Source organism: Crocodylus siamensis, chromosome 5 (assembly GCF_052110815.1).
Source record: "Crocodylus siamensis isolate JL-2025a chromosome 5, ASM5211081v1, whole genome shotgun sequence".
Lineage (NCBI taxonomy): Eukaryota > Metazoa > Chordata > Crocodylia > Crocodylidae > Crocodylus > Crocodylus siamensis.
In genome coordinates this window covers 23,488,644-23,507,414 of record NC_143399.1, presented here as the reverse complement: position 1 = coordinate 23,507,414, position 18,771 = coordinate 23,488,644, and the positions used below count along the sequence as shown (strand labels likewise).

General features: G+C 39.7%; 1 protein-coding gene across 8 annotated transcripts in view; it reads left to right on the top strand.

Annotated features, from left to right (window-relative positions):
• Positions 1–17,363, top strand: part of USP33 (ubiquitin specific peptidase 33) — a 60,791-nt gene extending 43,428 nt beyond the window's left edge. For 7 of the 8 annotated variants that reach the window (XM_090049180.1, XM_090049178.1, XM_090049183.1 and 4 more), the window contains 7 exons: positions 2,137–2,263; positions 3,702–3,871; positions 5,734–5,815; positions 9,839–9,947; positions 12,761–12,863; positions 12,985–13,053; positions 16,067–17,363. In XM_090049180.1, coding sequence (XP_089905306.1) covers positions 2,137–2,263; positions 3,702–3,871; positions 5,734–5,815; positions 9,839–9,947; positions 12,761–12,863; positions 12,985–13,053; positions 16,067–16,224 — 818 coding nt within the window. In that variant the 3' untranslated portion in view covers positions 16,225–17,363. Of the gene's footprint in view, positions 1–2,136; positions 2,264–3,701; positions 3,872–5,733; positions 5,816–9,838; positions 9,956–12,760; positions 12,864–12,984; positions 13,054–16,066 lie in introns of all 8 variants that reach the window. The other variant, XR_016442597.1, reaches the window with a different exon arrangement.
• Positions 17,364–18,771: the final 1,408 nt, after the last annotated feature.

Here is an 18,771-nt window from a genome sequence, read left to right as displayed (position 1 = left end):
TCCCTTCTAAGCATGCGCAATAACCTAATACATATTAAGCCTATCCGCCCCGCATACTTAAGTAGTTAATTATAATATACATGCGATGTATGATCTGACGTATTCACATGCATGTTTGTATGAACCGGAAATGAGTTGTAAGAGTTCCTGCTTCTGTACACGTGCCAGAAGAGAGGGGATAAAAGCCTGCTAATGATTGTTCCCAGGGCAGAGGGTTTTGATCTTTTGTCTTCTCCCTCTGACCCTATTTGCAAATATATACCTTTTGTATCACCAACAATGTGTGCCTAAGGATTATTATTCATTGAGCCTCCAAAGAAACGAACCGTGATTTTTACATCACCAGGACTCGTGACAAGAACACCCAGTTCCAGTCATGAGTTTTGTGCCTCCTTTGGGAGCTCTCTTAAACTCCCAGCTGGGGCCCAGCCCTAGTAAATGGGTGCATCTTGCCTCTGTTTGCCTCCTCCAGAATACAGCTGGCTATTACTTTTTGCTCCTCAAGACCCTAAAGGGGCAGACCATCATATAGCACATACACTTGGAATCTTACTTGGGAATTTTGCACAGCTTCAAGAGGATTATATCAACTGATACTGGCACTAAAAAACAATAACGAAACCTTAAATTTATATTTAACTTTGTAAAAGCCTCTCTAGGTAACCATCCTTTGATTCTTGTTATAGAAATTGAAGGATGTAAGTAATAAAGCATTAAGGACTTAACAGTACTGTCTACAGGCTCTTCTTTGGCTACTTTTTCCCAGTTTCTTCTGTTTCCAGCAGACAAAACAGTAAATATAACAAGAATTGTGAAACCATCTCAGCCTAAGGATAATCGTATACCCTGAAATGTCGTCCACTTTGATTTATATGTTATAATCACTGTAGGGATAACAGTAGACTACTTTTCTGACTCTGGCACTTGATTTTGATCCACTTAATTACATTTTAGCTTTGTGTTCATTTTAGTCTCAAGGAGAGGGGGAGATGCAGGTCAGGAGTGAACAGCAGTTCTTATGAGCTAGAGGTTATATCTACATGATCCTGTAGCAAGGCAAGTTAAATGACACCAATGAATCCGAGTTAAAGGTAGAGTGGTTTTGCTGCACTTGCATCTCTACAGGATTGTGCAGATATAACTGTTGTTATCCTTTGGTATGAAAATAATTGTTATGTCTGTCTGTACCCTAATTCTCCTTTTCTTGCAATGGTTGACAGAGTGCCGCGGAGGATGGCTAGCAGTCAAAAACTGGTGTTTGTCTGCCACCATAATTCTGGTTACCTCATACGATTTTTATCTGATGAAGTTCATGTACAGGAATGGATGAATAGAAAGATTTGTGCTTATTCCTGTCTGACAAGCACTTGTTCAGGAGAGGATCATCTTTTTGTTCTCTGTGACATGGCCAAAACAAAGAATGCCCTAAACAATGAAGCCAATGTGGTATTCTTGACTAGTTTGGTTTGGTGTATCTGACAAGTCAGAGAGCATAAGGATGCATTCAGTTACAAAAAAGAAATATATTCTACAGTGTCTATACACAGAGTAAAGCCCCAAAAGCTGGGCCTCACTGTTAAAATCAAGTTGTTCCTTAATACTGTCTGCCTTGTGGATCACGGGTAGATATTTGTTAATGACTGTGGGCTTTGTATTTTAAGAAACAATAGAAGTCTAAATATGAGTAATATCCAAGAAGCACGTTCAGAATCTTGATCCCAACTAGTAGAATGTTGTTCTTGTGCGTACTGATGTGCAGGTTGATGTTATACAGGTTGACAAAAATTGTTTTTTCCAAAATCAATTCACAATATGAATGGACTCAGAGACCTGTTGTAAAATATTCATGTTGGTCAGAAATACTTCAAGCTAAAGGTCAGTTGAAGAGGACAGAATATACTGAAGGAGTAAAATCATGTTTGCCTCTTTCTATTACCTGGGAGGAAGATGGAATGAGCTGCTGATCTTTGAGTTATAATTCAAACCAAGTATGCGTAAGTTAAAGCTGTTTTGTTAATGCCACTGAACGTGTCTACAGAAAAGATAAATTCATGCTGTTTGCCCCTTTTACCAGTATAGTTCATAACAGTATATTTCACTGTATAGTTTCTAATGCTTAACACATTCTTTCTCTAGGTGGGCATTACATAGCTTATTGCCGAAACAATTTAAATAATCTCTGGTATGAATTTGATGACCAGAGTGTTACAGAAGTAACAGAATCTACAGTACAAAACGCCGAAGCTTATGTTCTCTTTTACAGGTAAGAATCTGAATTAGAGGGAGACGGGTTGATGTCTACATCTGTCTTGGTTAAGTACAAGCTGTTGGCCATTTTGGTACCTAGCTCTCAAAATTTGGTCAGAGAAGTTGCAGAGAGGTTGGCAGTGTAAGGGCAGCTAGAGACCCAGGTACTGGAGACCTTGTACTTCAAGGAGAATTCATGTATAAAATCAAAAATACTTTGGTGATATTTTTATTTTATGATATCCCCCCAAAAAGCATATTAATTTTAACGCAAGTAAAGAGGAGGCTGTGGTCTTTCTAATGAATGGTGTAATTTAGGGGAGCTACCATACTAGGAAACTTGATTTCACTGTTCTCTGAATATCACCAGGTGGCACTCTGGAGGTGCTTTGCTTTCATTGAAATACTTTGCTATAGGTTGTTTTCTTTGTGCAATAACAAGGTGAAGTATTTTGAATTTTCAAACATTTCATAAAAACTTCAGTAAAGGCAGAGAAATGGGTCAGCACGTTATTTGTGCAGATTGGGAATTACAAGAACTCAGTAAGATGACTAGAAAGAACTGTTAAAATTGCCACTAAGATTGCCTCATTTTCATGCAGGAGAGAACTTGTGCAGGAAGGCTTCTGCACAGACTGGGACTGTTAGAGTTATAAAGGGAATAGAAGAAACTCTTTAGCAGCTGGAACATGGAACAAAGGGGGTTTTACTGCGTCTTGGTTTAACTTTAGGGAATTCAGGGGCCATTCCTTCCCTGAAGCTGAAATGCAGTGGGAGGGAGACCTGCTCTTACTAACTTCAGTCTGAGTCGGTTGTAGTTGTTTTTAACTCCCAGTGTTTTTTTTTAACTATTAAAATTCAGTTTTCAAGATATACATTTCTAGTATTGATATCAGTTTCTTGAGTCTAACAGAAATAGGCTAGACTTGCACAAATTATTAGGTGGATAATGGGAATGTTTTGCCTCTGATCAGAAGCACTAGACACAGGCTGCTGCCATCATTGGTCTTACCAGAATGACTGCTTTCTGTGTTTCTTTCAAAAAGAGGCATACTCTTAGAAGACGCATCAAAATTCTAGTCTGTGTCACTTTATATAATCAGCGACTTCTATTGATGGTTTGGAAAAGTTATTGAAGTGTATTTATTAACTGCATATTTCATGTTTTTACAGTTGTGAAGTGAAATAAATACTCCCATTTTGTTTTTCAAAATTGTAAAGTAAAATATAAATGCTTTATGAAGTGGTGTATTAATGGGATATTCTTCGTAGGGTTTTTAAGGTGCATTCAATGTAAACACCAAGAAATCCAGTGAAAGAAAATGCTAAATCGGGCTTCATTAAATAATAGCCACTGCGCCAGAACAGATCCTGTATAAGGTTTTGTTTTGGGTTTGTTTGTTTTTTTAATTCCTGTAATAATAAGCTTTTATTTTTTATTCTTATAATAATAGAAAAAGCAGTGAAGAAGCACAGAGAGAGAGACGGAGGATATCAAGTCTGTTGAATATGATGGAACCAAGTCTTCTGCAGTTCTACATTTCTAGACAGTGGCTGAATAAATTCAAGACCTTTGCAGAGCCAGGACCCATTTCAAATAATGATTTCCTCTGTGCGCATGGAGGTGAGAGCGTTCACCTATAATAGCATTGCCACTTAAACAGAAAATGTACTTGGAGGTAGATTATATAATTGCATGCAGGGATGTCTCTTACATTTCAGAGACTTGTATGTAATGTTTGTTCTGGATTTTTGTTTTCTGGATAACTGACATTTCTCTTTCTATTGCTTCTAGTTAGGGTAATATGTAAATGTTTTAAAAAACAGTATCTTATCAGAGTGTAATTCTAGACAGCCAATTGTATAGAAAAACTTTCTGTAGTGTACACGTTTTTCTATACAGCTCCTAATATTTTTTTCTGCATGTTTACTAATAATTTACATTGTTTTTTCCACTGTTTTATATCCTTAATTATTTAGTTAAACTTCCCCTCGTTTTGATTAGCACCTCTAGTTGAAACAAGGATTTAAATTACTGGCTGCTGCTAACTGTAGGTCTGTAAACAAAGCAGGAAGGAGTGCGTGAAGGATTGTATCCAACACTTAGCCAACAAATCTGTAGTGATCAGGGAAGTTTTATGATGTGCATTGTACTCAAGTTTTAAATTGTCTTTCCTCTGCCAGATACCAATAGAAATAGGAGAGAACTGAAATGTCTTTTCAAAACCTATTTTAGCGTCTAACTTTCCAAGCAACAACCGCAAGGTAACCTTAAGTTTTTCATCTATGTTAGGCCAGTAACTGTCTCAGCATGTTTATCAACAATATAAAGGGTTCCAACATGCTCTTCTGAATGGGTATGTGCACAGAAAAGGATGTTTTGCATATGATGAACTTCACAGAGTTTGTGCGTATGCTGTAGGATAGGGGTTTCAGATTCATCACTAAATCAATCTGCAAACCAGACAGGAACCAACCGTCTGTGCAGCATCCATGGCATTGGGTCCAGACCCATATGCAGCAGGCACCAGCCCTAGGGCTCTGTATAAGGCACTTGGGACCAGCATTGCCCATGGTGCGCAGGCTGGACCCAACACTGCAGGCAGCATAGGGGGATCAGTCTGACCTGCTACATGCAGCCCATGCTCTGGAGCCCCCTGTGCCTCGTATAGTGCTGGGTCCGTACCTGCATGCTGCCCACAGCACACATCTTGTGCTGTTCCTGTATGCTGTCTGCACAACAAACCCGAAGACCAGTGCATGCTGTACATGAGGCTGGACTGGTTGCATGCACTGTATGCAGCACACATGGGGCCAATGTAGGGTGCATGCTGCCTGCAGCACCCTGCTGAACCATCCCTTCACACTGGTTCTGGCATAGCCCAATCTGGATTGGCCCTGGAGCACAGGCCCAGCCTGGCAGGGTGCTACATGAAGTACATGTCTTGGACTTGCCCCCCTGTGCTGCATGCAGGGCACAAGACAGTGTCAACTCCACACATTGCATGCAGTTTGCAGGGCTGGGGCCAACATGTGGTGTCAGTCCAGTGACCCATGGCCAGGTCATGGGCTAGATCCAGTCCATGGGCCATATAGTTTGACACCCCTGCTGTAGTTAAAAGCAGCTCTTGGCATACCCATGATACTGTGCAGGACTGCTGCAAATTTCTTGTGTGTCATAATATCCTGAAGTCTTCAGTTCTTGTCAAATAAAAGGGACTGCTGAGTAGGCTAGACACATCCGATAGCTGTTTATGATACTTGGTGAATTCAGAGTAGGAGCTAGACAAATGAGACTTGGCATATGGCCCAGCGAGGATGCAGCCTTCGTAGTGTGTTGCTGGGGATCTGCGGCTCCCATCCACTCATAAGTTGGACAGCCTTGACGTAACTAATTATTAAAGGTCTCATTATGTCTCTCTCTAACTCACTTTGCAATGGAATGGCCAAAAAACAATACAGTAAAACTTTTTCTTTATTTTATAGGTGTTCCTCCACGTAAGGCTGCCTTTATAGAGGACCTGGTACTAATGCTACCTCAGAACATATGGGATAACCTGTACAGCAGGTAAGGTTCCAACAATAACTGATCCCACCCTGTTCTGTTTTGAGAGACTGCATTTATATCTAGATCATAAGCTGACAGATCCTTAGATAAGTGGTAAAAAGGAATTATAAGCAAAATGAGAATGAATGGAGTTAAATTTAGGTTTGGTTGAACAAAGTAGTACTAAAAGCCCAAGCAAACGATGGGAATATCTGGGGTATTAAATTTACACAGCACACTGCAAAAAAAACACCATAAAGTAGGTCAGTAAACACACATCTGTATTGGCAAACACATCTGTATCAGCCTCTCTTTTTCTGCTGGCTGGAGAAAGCCAGCTTTTTCTGTTTTTTGGCATTGTCTCCTTAGTCTGTCAGCTGCCAGAATTGCTTTGAAAAAGGTTATTTCTAAGAGTTCTCTGTAATTACTGTGTATTCTTCTTGGAGGTTGGGTGTGAATACCTCCTGGAAGAGGAACTCTTGCAAAGCCCAACACCTTGTAAAACAGCAACGTAAGTTGCATTGGAGCCCTGTTGAGGTCAGTGAGGACTCTTGCACTTCTGATATTCCGGGCACCTTAGCATGGAAGCCCAGGCCAAAGATTTACAGACAGCCGTAATAACATAAGAAAAGGGGGTGGAAATAGGCTTGTTACAGCCTGCTTCCACTTCCTGTTGTGTATTGTATTGTCCTTTCATTCCACCTGAGCTGCATAAGCAGTAACCCTTCCCAGGCTGGCCTCTTGGTAATGGAGGCCTGAACTTCTGTAATGCACTTGGCCATGAAGGAGAAAATGTAGTTTAATGGTTTATTAGCTAATTGGAAATTAAATATATTTTGGTCCCTTTAAAAAAAAAAAAAAAAGGTGTTGTGCAAGTGATCTAAACTGAAATATTTCATTGTGGGTTTTTCCTTAGGGAAGAGCCAGTACACGTTGGCAAAATAAAAATCTTTCTGCTTTTTCTGACAGGAAATCATTTTGATGGACTCCTCCCTAGCTTCTAGGCTGTAGTCACCTCAGTATCCAAATATGTTCCAGTAACACATTAAGCAGTGTGGCAAAGATCAGCCATGTGCTGGCTTTCTCACATTCTACCTTGGATTGAAGGGATGACTTTTGGGTGAAGTGCTAAAGAAAACCCGTTTTCATAATGCATCTGCAGTTTCTGCAGAATGTTCATGGTTTCATTTCATTTTCATTTTTAAAATCCAAAGTGTACAAGCAGCATATATGATGTAGTTCAGTCTGATATATTTGTGGACAGATCGTTGTAGTTGAAAATCTAAAATACAGTCTTGTAAGGTACAATTAAGGCAGTCACCTAAGGAAATGTATCTCTATGTGAAGTAATGATGAGTGACAACATATAGAAAAGCAGCATAGGGAGGTAGCATTCTAAGTAGCACAACTGCGAAAAGGGATCGCGGAGTCATAGGTGACTCCAAAATGAACACGAGTCACCAATGTGACGAAGTAATAAGTAAAGCTTACCGCACTCTTTCTTGCATAAGTAGGTGCATCACAAACAGATCTAGAAGAAGGTGATACTTCCCCTCTATGTGGCATTGGTCAGGCCACCGCTGGAGTTCTGTGTCCAGTTTTGAGTGCTGCACTTCAGGAGGAATGTAGATAACCTGGAAAGGGTTCAGAGGAGGGCCACCCACCTGGTTAAAGGCCTACGGGGAAAACCGTACGAGGACCAGTTTGAGGGACATGAATCTCTTCAGCCTCAGCAAGAGAAGGCTGAGAGGTAGATCTTGTGGCCATCTACAAACTCATCAGGAAATGGGGGATATGATGTTTACCAGGGCGCCCATCAGGGTAACTAGAAACAATGGCCACAAACTGAAGGAGAGCAAATTTAGACTGGACATCAGAAAAAAATTCTTTACAGTAAGGGTTGCCAAAATATGGAATATGCTTCCAAGGAAGGTGGTGCTGTCTGCTTCCTTGGAGGTATTTAAGAGGAGATTGGACAAACACCTGGCTAGGGTCATCTGACCCCAGTACTTTTTCCTGCCCAGGGCAGGGGGTCAGACTCGATGATCTAATAGGTCCCTTCCGACCCTAAAATCTCTGAAATCTAAGATCTTCCATGTACCAGCAGGGAGGTGTATGTGAAAAAACATATTTGGCTATTTCACTGCAGTAAGGTGTCTCAGTAACTTGAATAACAAACTCTCAAATTAATTTCAGTACCATGAAATATACTGGCTTCAGAGGCTTTGAATACAGCTCTCTTCTGAGCCCAAGGTCTCTTATTATGGGTTTTAGCCTGGTGCTTATTTGTCTAAGTGAAGAGAACATTCTTAAATTTAAAAAAAAATGCTTTTCATCACATCATTTCAAAGCACTGTATTTTGTGTATGATTTAAAAAGAAAAACAAAAGACCCTCACTTATATTAAGTTTAAAAAACTCTGAAGAGTAAATATTCTACCAGTAGAATTAAAGAGTACACCAGCTGAGTAGAATGTTAAAATTTCCAGAGATAAATCTTAAACTTAGAGTCAGACTGTCAGAGTTGCACTGCTTCCTTTAAAGTAGTGAATTCTGTTGGAAAGGATCACATCTGAAAACGCCTTTGCACTTAACTTATATTTCATCTTGACCTTTCTGCAGTAATAAATATTATTAATATTGGCTAAGAGGCATGCAGAAGCAGCCCAGTGTCTGCCTGGCTATATTTTGCAGTTCACATGATGCTGCACTCCATCCCCTGGATGGTGATGCTGGCTGCTTCATATTTGATTGTTAACAGTGCCTCTTAAAGATAACTCCTCATGCGTCAGCAGCTGGCAGGGAGTGAAAATAAAAGGAGGAAATTGAAAAATGATCTATTCATGAATAAAACAATGGACATTGACCAAGTTTATATGTTGGAATCAGTGGTAGGGAGCCAAGTGTATAACCAAGAGAAAGGAGGCTGTTTTTAAGTCAGAATTTGTTGAAGTATTTTAAATACCTTTCTGTGATACAAAGTATAAAGCCGTTGTATATTAGCTTTTTAAAGTTAGAACTGGTCAAGGGGGCATTCTTCTGAATGATAACTTCTTTGAGGCATGCGCTGAGAGACTTTTTAAAAGATACTGTTGCTTCTCTTTTTTAAAAAGCTCGGGTCTTTTTTTTTTTACTGGATCAGGAGTGGAGATTTTAGGGGTTAAGAATCCATCACCATTACAGGTAATTCATGTAGTACTTGTTCACTTCTATGAAACAGAAGTGAAATAGCACAATAAGTGATAAGGCAACCAGAGTGACTCTGTGCCTGCTGAATGAACTGCGCTTTTAAAAATGTTATTATTGGTAACATCCTTCACTTTTCTTTGAATCCTCATCTGGAAGAAATGCCATAAATAGATTTTGTTTGTTTGTTTGTTTGTTTGTTTTATTTTTTTATATATATTTATATTTTATTTTTTTTTTACAGCTTTCTCTGGTAATTCTATTTTATTCATGTAAAATATTTGCTATTAGAAGTAATAAGTCGTATCTGCTGCTTTTTTCTGGTATAGCTTTGGGGCCTCGATTTTGTGCTTTTTTATATAGTTTGTAGTATCTCAATAACTAAGAGGTTTTTTGCACTTCAACTCTGTTTCTTTTTTTTTTACTTGGTAGTATCAGTCTTAAAAAAACCTGTAGCAAACTGTCTATATTAGAAGATCTCAGTAACAAATTATTCAACCTGAATCTAGGTTTGCACAGAATAAGGAGAATGTTTCAGACATCAAATGCAAAATATTACTGACAATAAATGAGTAGCACATGTGCCTCAGTGATGAGACAGGAGTGCATCATAGACTTGTCCGACTCATCACCCCTCTTAAAGCTTGGAATTGTGCCAGGCTGTAGTTTCACAGGTGCAGGCCCTGGGTTATCCAAGATAACAAAAATAAGGAATTGGCTTATGTTGCTAAATGCATATGGAATCCACCATTAAAAGCAACCAAAATGCAATACTGACATTCTTGGCGGCTAGTAGTGACATGGAGGGAATATATGAACTATTTTCCATGAAATTAATGAAGTTTTACTATGATTATAGGTATGGAGGAGGACCAGCTGTTAACCATCTGTATGTTTGTCATACCTGTCAAATAGAGGCTGAGAAAATTGAGAAAAGACGGAAGACTGAATTAGAAATGTTTGTTCGGGTAAAAAAGTAATCAGTATTCTGATTCATTGAACTCTATCTTCATTCCATACATTCTTCATAAGCAATATTTAGATCCAGATTCTTAAGTTCTTTTATAATATGGGTGATATTTTAACAGAATAGTTCGTTCATGTAAAAAAAGCAAACCCACGACTTTCTGCCATTTATACTAATATTCCTGTGGCAACTCTGCCAGTTGTTACATGGGAGCTGTAACTTTAGAGGCATAATTAATGTGGGTTTTGGCTGACTAATTAGGTGGATTCATGTGAATAGTCATGGCTATGCATCAGCAACAGACTACAGAAAAGTTTGAAAGGTCTGGGTGCACCACTACTGTTCTAGGAAATAGTTAATTCAGTACTTCTATGGGTAGGTACATACAGAGGGGGATTCTTCCTGACCCATTTTACTTCCATTGTAAGAGCTGTTCTTGATATAAAATATGGTTTTACATATATAATTGAATGTAAATTTAATGTCAGAAGTAGGAGTTGTCACACCAAGTTTATGGAAAATACAGAAACTTATACCTATAGAGGAACTAAGGCTGCTTTGAGGCAGTCTGAGTAGAGTAACCATACATGTAGTCATGTAGTGAAGTCATCATTTTTAAACAAAAAAAAATCAGCGCTAAATTATCTCAGATTAGCCTACATGTGTCTTCATTTTCTTTTTATTGACTTCTATTATGTTATGTCAAACAAAAGGAAGCTGAGTTAGGTGTTCTGTTTAATCTTTAACTCTGTGGTTATTCAGCACACTATATTACTGAATTTTGTTAACACTACAACCAAAACTATTAGCCTTTTTTTTTTTTAATCCCGAACTTGGTCTTTTTATTTTTAATAAACCCTTTGAATAAAATGCTTCTAACATTTGTTCTAGAATTAGTATCTCTTGTATTGATTGTTGAAATAGTGCACCTAATTGCTGAATAGTGGAATACAGAGAATGATACACATACAATATATTCAGCTACCTGCATGTCTTTCAGTGTGGTTACAGTCCATACTTGAATGCTGTTCAGTGAGATTGAGAGTTATTCTGCAAAATCTTTTGTTGTCCATGTTAACACTGTAGCCTTAGTACACTGAACTATCAGTTTAATGTACCATAACTCTTTTGCTTTGGTGGTGTATATTTGCCAGTAAACCATAACTGACAGGATACCAAGCATAAAGGATTATATTTAAATTGACCTATGTAGAGATTGCTGCAGAGAATGATTGTTGCTGAGGGTTACTCTACCTGACACTGCAGGAGGTCAGTATCATTGGTGCTTTAAAAGCTGGGACATTTAAACTTGGCATCAAAGAGAATACGGCTGTTTCCCCTCTGGCTAATTTTTTGAATTGAAGAGTAGCAGCAGAATTTGATTTCCAGTTGTTAGCATAACAGGGTTTAAAAGTGATCTGCTTTATGGAATAGTGGAGTTTTGTCCCTTTTTGTTGTTTCTTTATGATGTAAAATAAGGTCTGAAGTTTCTCTTGTTTTTATTCTACTTGTACTTTCTTTTCCTCTGATCTGGAAGACTCAAAAATGGTCTATGGAATTTAGGAGCCCTTAATTGCAAGTTTGGGCTTGCTGTTCATTAACCAATAATCTGTTCCTTCCAGCTGTTGCATATAAACAATCAAGCCTGAAATTTTTAACAGTCTTAAAATATCTTTAACTCATTCTCACTTTACTTCCTTTCTAGTTATTTCTGCTTGTTTAGGAAAATCAAGCAGATGTTAATTTCTTAATGTAAAAATGTAGGAGTAAAACCCTCTTTCATTCTTTTTAAATTGTAACAAAAAATAAGGTATAAAATCAGTCTTTTTTGCTAGGCTAATTTTCTTACTAGTTTTCATTAGGCCATTAAAGAAATCAAGGCTGTTTAAGAATTACAAACCCATTTACATAGTAAAATAAAATAACTCCGTTCCTTTGCTTATGGGTTTGTAACAGGGTGATCTGTCTCTTTAAAGAAGAACAGTCAGCTCTGTTAAGAAAGACTGGCTGTAGGGCACTTGAGTAAAAATGGAGCATCCCTGAGATCTTTTCCAGAAGAGTAAGCAAGGAGAGGAGGAAGCAAACTGTGAAGGGAACAGCTTGCTGCAGGGAAGGGCCAGGCTGCTAGGCTGAAGTCAGAGCAGAAGATGGTTAAAGGACGAAGGGATTTTTGTATTGTTTGTTTTTAGAAGAACTTTGCTTTGGAGAACTGGCTGAGGGGTTCCTCAGGGAGCAAGGTCTCCTGCCAAAGCCAGCAGGCTAAGTGACCTGCTTGCAGGGTCCAGTTTTGCCTAGCATTCCTCTGCACTGGTTGTACTTCAGATCAGTGTTAGGGCCCTGCAGCATATTTAAATTAAAGCTGGAAGCCAGCTGTAAAGTTGTTACATACTTTCAAGCACTAACTTTGTAGCTGGTTAGGTTTTTTTTATATCTAGATGGATATTTTTATGGCGCAGTAATTACTTTGCAGGTGTGGCCAGTCTAAATTTATTGTGTGATTAATCAGTTAATTGTGTAATATGTGTATCATATGGCAGGAGCCTTAGTGACTTAACTAGAAACTAAAGCAAGCTTTTATTTTTTAAAGGAAAACAGAAAATCCTAATTTCTCAAATGAAATAATTTACCTTTAAATGCTGGTCAGGAATACCAGATGAACAGAGTAACTGCTTCCAGCATCTGTATTCACAAGGTGTTTAAGCTTTGGCCCTAGAGAACATTAAAAGTATGTTTTCCTCTCGTACTGTCACTTATCAGTTGTTAGATAGCTGTAGAATGATCTTTCTACAAGTGGACCTATCTCTGTTTTTTCAGCTCAATAGAGCATTCCAAGAAGAAGAATCTCCATCTACTTTTTACTGCATAAGTATGCAGTGGTTCAGAGAGTGGGAAGGATTTGTGAAGGGCAAAGATAGTGGTAAGTAACTCTTGGGATCTGCAAAACTCTTAAGTAGTAATATCAAGAGAGAACATGTTTAAAAATTAGCTTTGATATTTTCTTCAATCTCAATTTCTGATAATTCTTTTTATTGTACCAGATCCTCCAGGTCCTATTGATAACACCAAGATTGCAGTTACTAAGTGTGGAAATATTACACTTAAACAAGGTAAGTATCTGTTGATATTATTAAAGTTGTGTATGTAGTGATATATTTTTTAAATGGTTTGGAAAACTTGGCTGTATTTTTGTTCTATTCTCCAGGTTTTGCAGGCTTTATATATTTAAATTTATATCTTAAATTTCAGGAAAAAAGTTTGCATGAGATTGGAGAATCTTTTCAGAGGAGGTTGAGCAAGTCAATTAGGGACTTTGAATGGAGAACTATTAATAAGTCATCACAAGCAGAGAAGTTAGCTGTATTTGTAGCAGTTACTGACTTGAAAATTCTTGATAGGCAGCACAGTAATACTTTCAAAAAGACACATTAAGCTAGCATGCAGTGCAGTATGGTTAACTTGTTATGGGTTCTAAGGCTCTTACAAATCAAGTCATATTGTATTGCCAGTGGGAGCCAACCTTTTTTTTTTTTTTTTAGCAGAAATGCCACAAATTAGCCCTGCACCCTACCTGAGTGCCACTCCAATCCCTTTTCTCCTGCCCAGTCTGTAGCTCTGTTCCCTGCCTGATCTGGTGCTCTGCCTTTTTGCTCCCTGCCTGTCTGTCCCCTCCCCAATCTGCTGCATGCCACAAACATGTGGCACCTGAGCTGTAGGTTTGTCACCTCTTATTTAAGGTATACACACGAAATTCCTTCCTGTAATATTGAGCTTATGATCATAAAGTATGGCAACAAAGAAACTAAAGAACTTGAGAGTTTAGTGGTGAATCTTTAGATTCATTGATTCATAGTAGAACTTGAATAGGAATTGAGTAAATATTTCCCTAAAACCCTCTTGCTTTGCATTGAATCAAAGTTGGGAAGATGAACGATTAATTAAGTACTTGCTTTATGACCCAATCCAGTGACTCAGTTGGCCAACCCCTTTCAATTAAAGCTGCCCACATGTTGTACTATGGAAGAAGAAAGCTCAGGATCTGAGGGTTGGCAAACACATTTCTCCTATAATTAGGCGCCTACTTTAATTCACAGTTTGCCAGTTTTTGTGGAAACCGAGAAATTGACAACAAAAAAAGGTAATAAAAATAAATGCAGGCTCCCCAGTGGAGAGCACAAAGGGCAGCAGACAAGATGGCATGTCCTTGTCCCTCCTGCCCTGCTCTGGGGCCTCTCCACCAATCAGCGCCAAGGGGCAGGTCTGTGCAAAGGACAGCCAGCAGTCAAGATGGTGGCTGCCCCCTCATCCCTGCCCCCCCCCCCCCCCCGCAATCAGCAGAGGGGGTGGGGCCTCTACACCAGTGAAGGGGTGGGGCCACTGTGAAATGACTGTGGAATTAGAAATTTATGCCATAATCAACCTGAGAAAATTAGTACGCCCCCCTGCAATGTAGGTAGACCCCTTACCATAGCAGGAGACCTGGTGGCCCAGGCCTGGCATTAGAATGACTGCATGGAATGGAGCTTAGGGAGGACAGTAAAGCTGAGGAGGATATTGCTCCCAGTGGAGGTCATCTTTAGAGAATGAGGCCTATAAATTTCCCTTGGACAAGCTTAGGAGCCTGCTGCACCACCAGACCTTAAGGGAGCTGCCTTGGGGAAAGGGAGTACAGGAGTGAGAGAATGCCTTCAAGGTGTGGTATGAGGAATTAATAAGCAAAGGAAAACTGGTCTCAGCTGCTTCATACAGGGTCCCTGCCTGGTACTTAGAAAAATGTGTGGGCACAGCCCTAGGATGAGAAAAGAGGGGGGCTGTGCTATGACCTCAGTGCACAGTAAACCACCAGATGTGAAGCAGGAATTGGTGGCTAGAAAGGGAAATTGGCTGGCTTACTAATGCTGCACATAATGGGAAGAGACCAAGATGAGCATTGATTCAAAGCCAATGCGATTCTAAAAGTCTCATCAGTATTATCCTGACGGTCTACTCCAGCCCAAGTATAGGACTTGGCACTTGTCCAGGTGCAGTGAGGATGAGTGCACTTGACAGAAATTACATTGCACAAACACAGGCTAAGATGACTGGCTAGGAGGTTGGACTAGATCACCTTCTGAGGTTCAGATGATGTGCTAGTTCATAGGGGTGTGCGAAGTGGGCCCTATTTGATTCAGATTCAGTCTGAATCATTGATTCAGATCACTGTCCTTGATTTGAATTGGCCAAATCTGAAGATTTAATGCTGATTCAGAGAATCAGCAGTTCAAACATAGGCACAGCTTTAAATGTTTTTCTATGTACCTGGAGGTACCAGGCGTAGTTTGTGAACACTGTGATGCTGGGGCGGATACAGTGTCCTAGAGGAGGGGAGGCCCTCCACATGCTCAGCAGTGAACCCAGAAGTACTTCTAGGTTTGCTGGAGAATGTGCTGGGCTCCCCTGCACTACTTCAGCTCAGCTATCAGCTGTGGGGGAGACCCTGGGTTTCCCCTCACCTCCTCCCCCCCCCCCCCGCCACCACCAGATCCAGGAGGCACCAGTCACTGAGCTCCCTAGCAGACCTGGTCCACTTCTGGGTCTGCTGTTGAGCACGCTGGAGCACCCCCTGCACTTCTGTGGGACGACCCAGCACCCCAGCGCCGCAGCATTCATGAGCCAACTGGTACCTAGAGGTATGTAGAAAAAACATTTAAAGCTGTGTCTGTCCGAATCGATTCAGAGGGATTAAAGGGTCCTCTGATTCGATTCAGATTTGGAGATTTGGCCAATGAATTAATTGGGTTGAATCTCTGCCGAATCGAATTGGGGACCAAAACTTTTCACAGCCCTGCTAGTCTAGTGTTTCAGACAAGGTATAACAACATCTGGAAAGCAGTCAATGTTGGCATCAGGCAGGAAATGTAGGAAGCAGTGTGTTTTTAAATTACATTTTGACCATTAGCTTTCAAAATACTGTCACTGAGCTGAGTAGTATGTGCTGCAAGGTAGTAGAAATTCAGTGAGGATAACATTAATTTGAAGAATTAAATTATTATTACCCCCTCATACATTTTTCTTTAAAAAGAATGATTAGGAATGTTATGCAGATTTTCATTCAAATTCTTTTAATTGTGTTTTTGTTTTCAGGAGCTGATTCTGGGCAGATATCTGAGGAAACATGGAATTTTCTGCAGACAATCTATGGGGGAGGACCAGAGGTTATACTTCGACCACCTGTGGCACCAGTAGAACCAGACATTTTGCAAACGGAAGAGAAGATTGAATTAGAGACTCGTGGTCTGTAGCCTTCAGCATGAAGATGAATTTGTAAGGGATGCAGTATCCTTTCCGCTTGCCCAAAATACATTCCAGAACTTTTTTGTGTTTGATGTTTTCTGTCTAGAAAAGGGGCAGCTCCATTGGGCATTATGTTATTTAGGGAAGAATGAGTTGAAACTTGTAATATAAATTGTTAAAAAAAAAAAAAAAAAAAAGTACTTTGAAACTGTTCAAACAGACTATTTCTCTAAAGTTTTGAAAGGCGTATGGCATGTATATTTTGGAGCGTTTGGTCAATGGAAAATATGTTAATGCTCAACTTTTTGTTAAGTGTTATACTTACAGCATTCTTCCGACTTGGAAAACTGAAATGAAGGATTTTTAAAAATGCTTTTAAATAACCCTATAATTCCTGATGAGATATTTCTGATATTTACAAAATGCAGCGTGTTTTAGTTGTATAGTTTTGACAAGACAAGTTTAAAAGCGGGGGGGGGGGGGGCATATTTTAAATGGATCACAAGTTACAATGGAGAAAAAGGATACTAACTTCCTAAACACTCAGGAAAAAATAGGTGTCTTTTTTTTTTTTTTTTTTTTTTTTTTTTTTTTTGCACTGCGGGGTATAATATGAGTAGCATAAAACTTCCAAATGCTTTTCTTATCTGAATGTATCAAATATTAGCCTAGATGAAATTTGTTTTGGTTGATCAGCAAGTGTCATAATTTATTGCTTACTAAAATATAACTTATAATAAGGCTGCTGTACATGAGCCTGGCTAATATTTCCAGTAGTATCAGTGATGAATAAAACTTAATCTTTACAATAACTCATTTGAGAGCATGAAGTGTGGAATGTAAATGATTGTAGACATGAGACCAATGCACACTTGAGAAATTAAATTGTCTAGTCTTTTTTAATTAAATGCATAAACAGTTCCTTCTGAGGGATTTTGTTACATAGTTTCCAAACACTCGTTGGCATGACAACTTGTGAAATCAGAAGATGGATAAAATATATTTCAAAACCTTGCTAGATGACTTAGCTTGGAATGCTGAATGGCACTCTCCTTTTTATTTTTTTGGTCCTGCTTAGTATTGCTACCAGCTAAGCAATGTAATTCAAAGCTGGTTCAATAAAAATGACCTTGAAAACTGAAAACTTTCTCTTGCGAGTTGAATTGATTTCTTAAGGGAAATGTGAGAATTTGTCAAGTAATGCTGTAGTACAGATCTTGCATGTCTATCAAGTGCTCTTTGAAGGTTCTCCATTTTAAGGAAATTTTGTTTCTAGGTCAGAAGATGCAGCCAGCTCTCTCTCTGGCTCACTGCTGAGAAAATGCTGCTTTAAGGTGCTGAGGAGGCACTCTGTTTTTTACAGACCATCTTACAGCTGTCCTGACTTTGTGATGATTGAATTTGTGACAGGAGAATTAGAATGTCCGACTGTGGTGACCTAAGTAAATTCTGCTTACCTACAATATTTCTATATTTGGATAATGTTTTTCTTTCTTCTGACCTAAAGTAAAGTTTAGTTTTGCTGTATATGCAGTTCAGTTGTGGTTTCATTTTAGTGATGGCTAAAATAAACCCCATGAATCATACAATTTTATTTTATAGAGATAAAATACCATATTTGCTTGAATCCAAAACAAAGGGTTTTTTTTCCCCCATTCAGAGTGGGGGGGTAGGGGCAGGCAGTGCCTGTGGCTGTGGTTCTGACTCTGACCCTGTGCTCTGGATCAGAGTTGGAGCTACAGCTGCTACTCCCTGACCCCACTTCCCCAGTCTCTGCTCCTTTCACCTCCTTCTCCCCCAACTCCCTCTACCCCACCACTGCTGCTTACCCTGCTGCTTTTGTCATGCAATGGTGGTGGCGGCAGCAGCTTCAACTTTGACCTGGTGCTGGGGCCACAGCTGTCACTGTCACAGCCACTGCTACCTGGCTGGGTGGGAACTGGAGTCAATATGTACACTATGCCCTGGGCCAGAGTTAAAGCTGTGATGGGAGGCTAAGGGGTAGGGAGTAGGTGGTGTTGGAGGCAGCCAGCTGGGGGTGGGAAGGGAGGACGGGTGCCAGGGATGCAGACAGTATGGGGCATGGAGCAGGCACCAGGGAGTGCAGGCACAGTGGAACAGGTGAGGCGGGGGGAAGTGGTCAATGGGGGTACATGGGCAGTGCAGGAGGGGAGGGGGAAGGGGCAAGTGGCAGGGACCACGGGGGGGCCGCGCACACGGTGTGCAGGCACCAAGGAAAAGATAGGTAGGTGGAGTGTGGGGAACATGTGGCAAGGGCAGGAGTTAAGTCACTTTTATCCCTGGCTGCAGTCATTGGGGGGGGGCGCAAATTTAAGAGAAACCTCCAAAATCAGATTAAAAACCAGGAAAATTATAACATATTTATAATTTACATATTTTCCATGTCTAGAACCTTATTATTGGGAGGTCATCTTAAATTTGAAATTATCTTCGATTCAGATAAATGTGATGTATAGGACTACTCATATTAATAAAGCATTTTAAAATTCTTTGGAATTAAACATGTAGAAAAGTAAGGTCCTGGTGATGTGCTT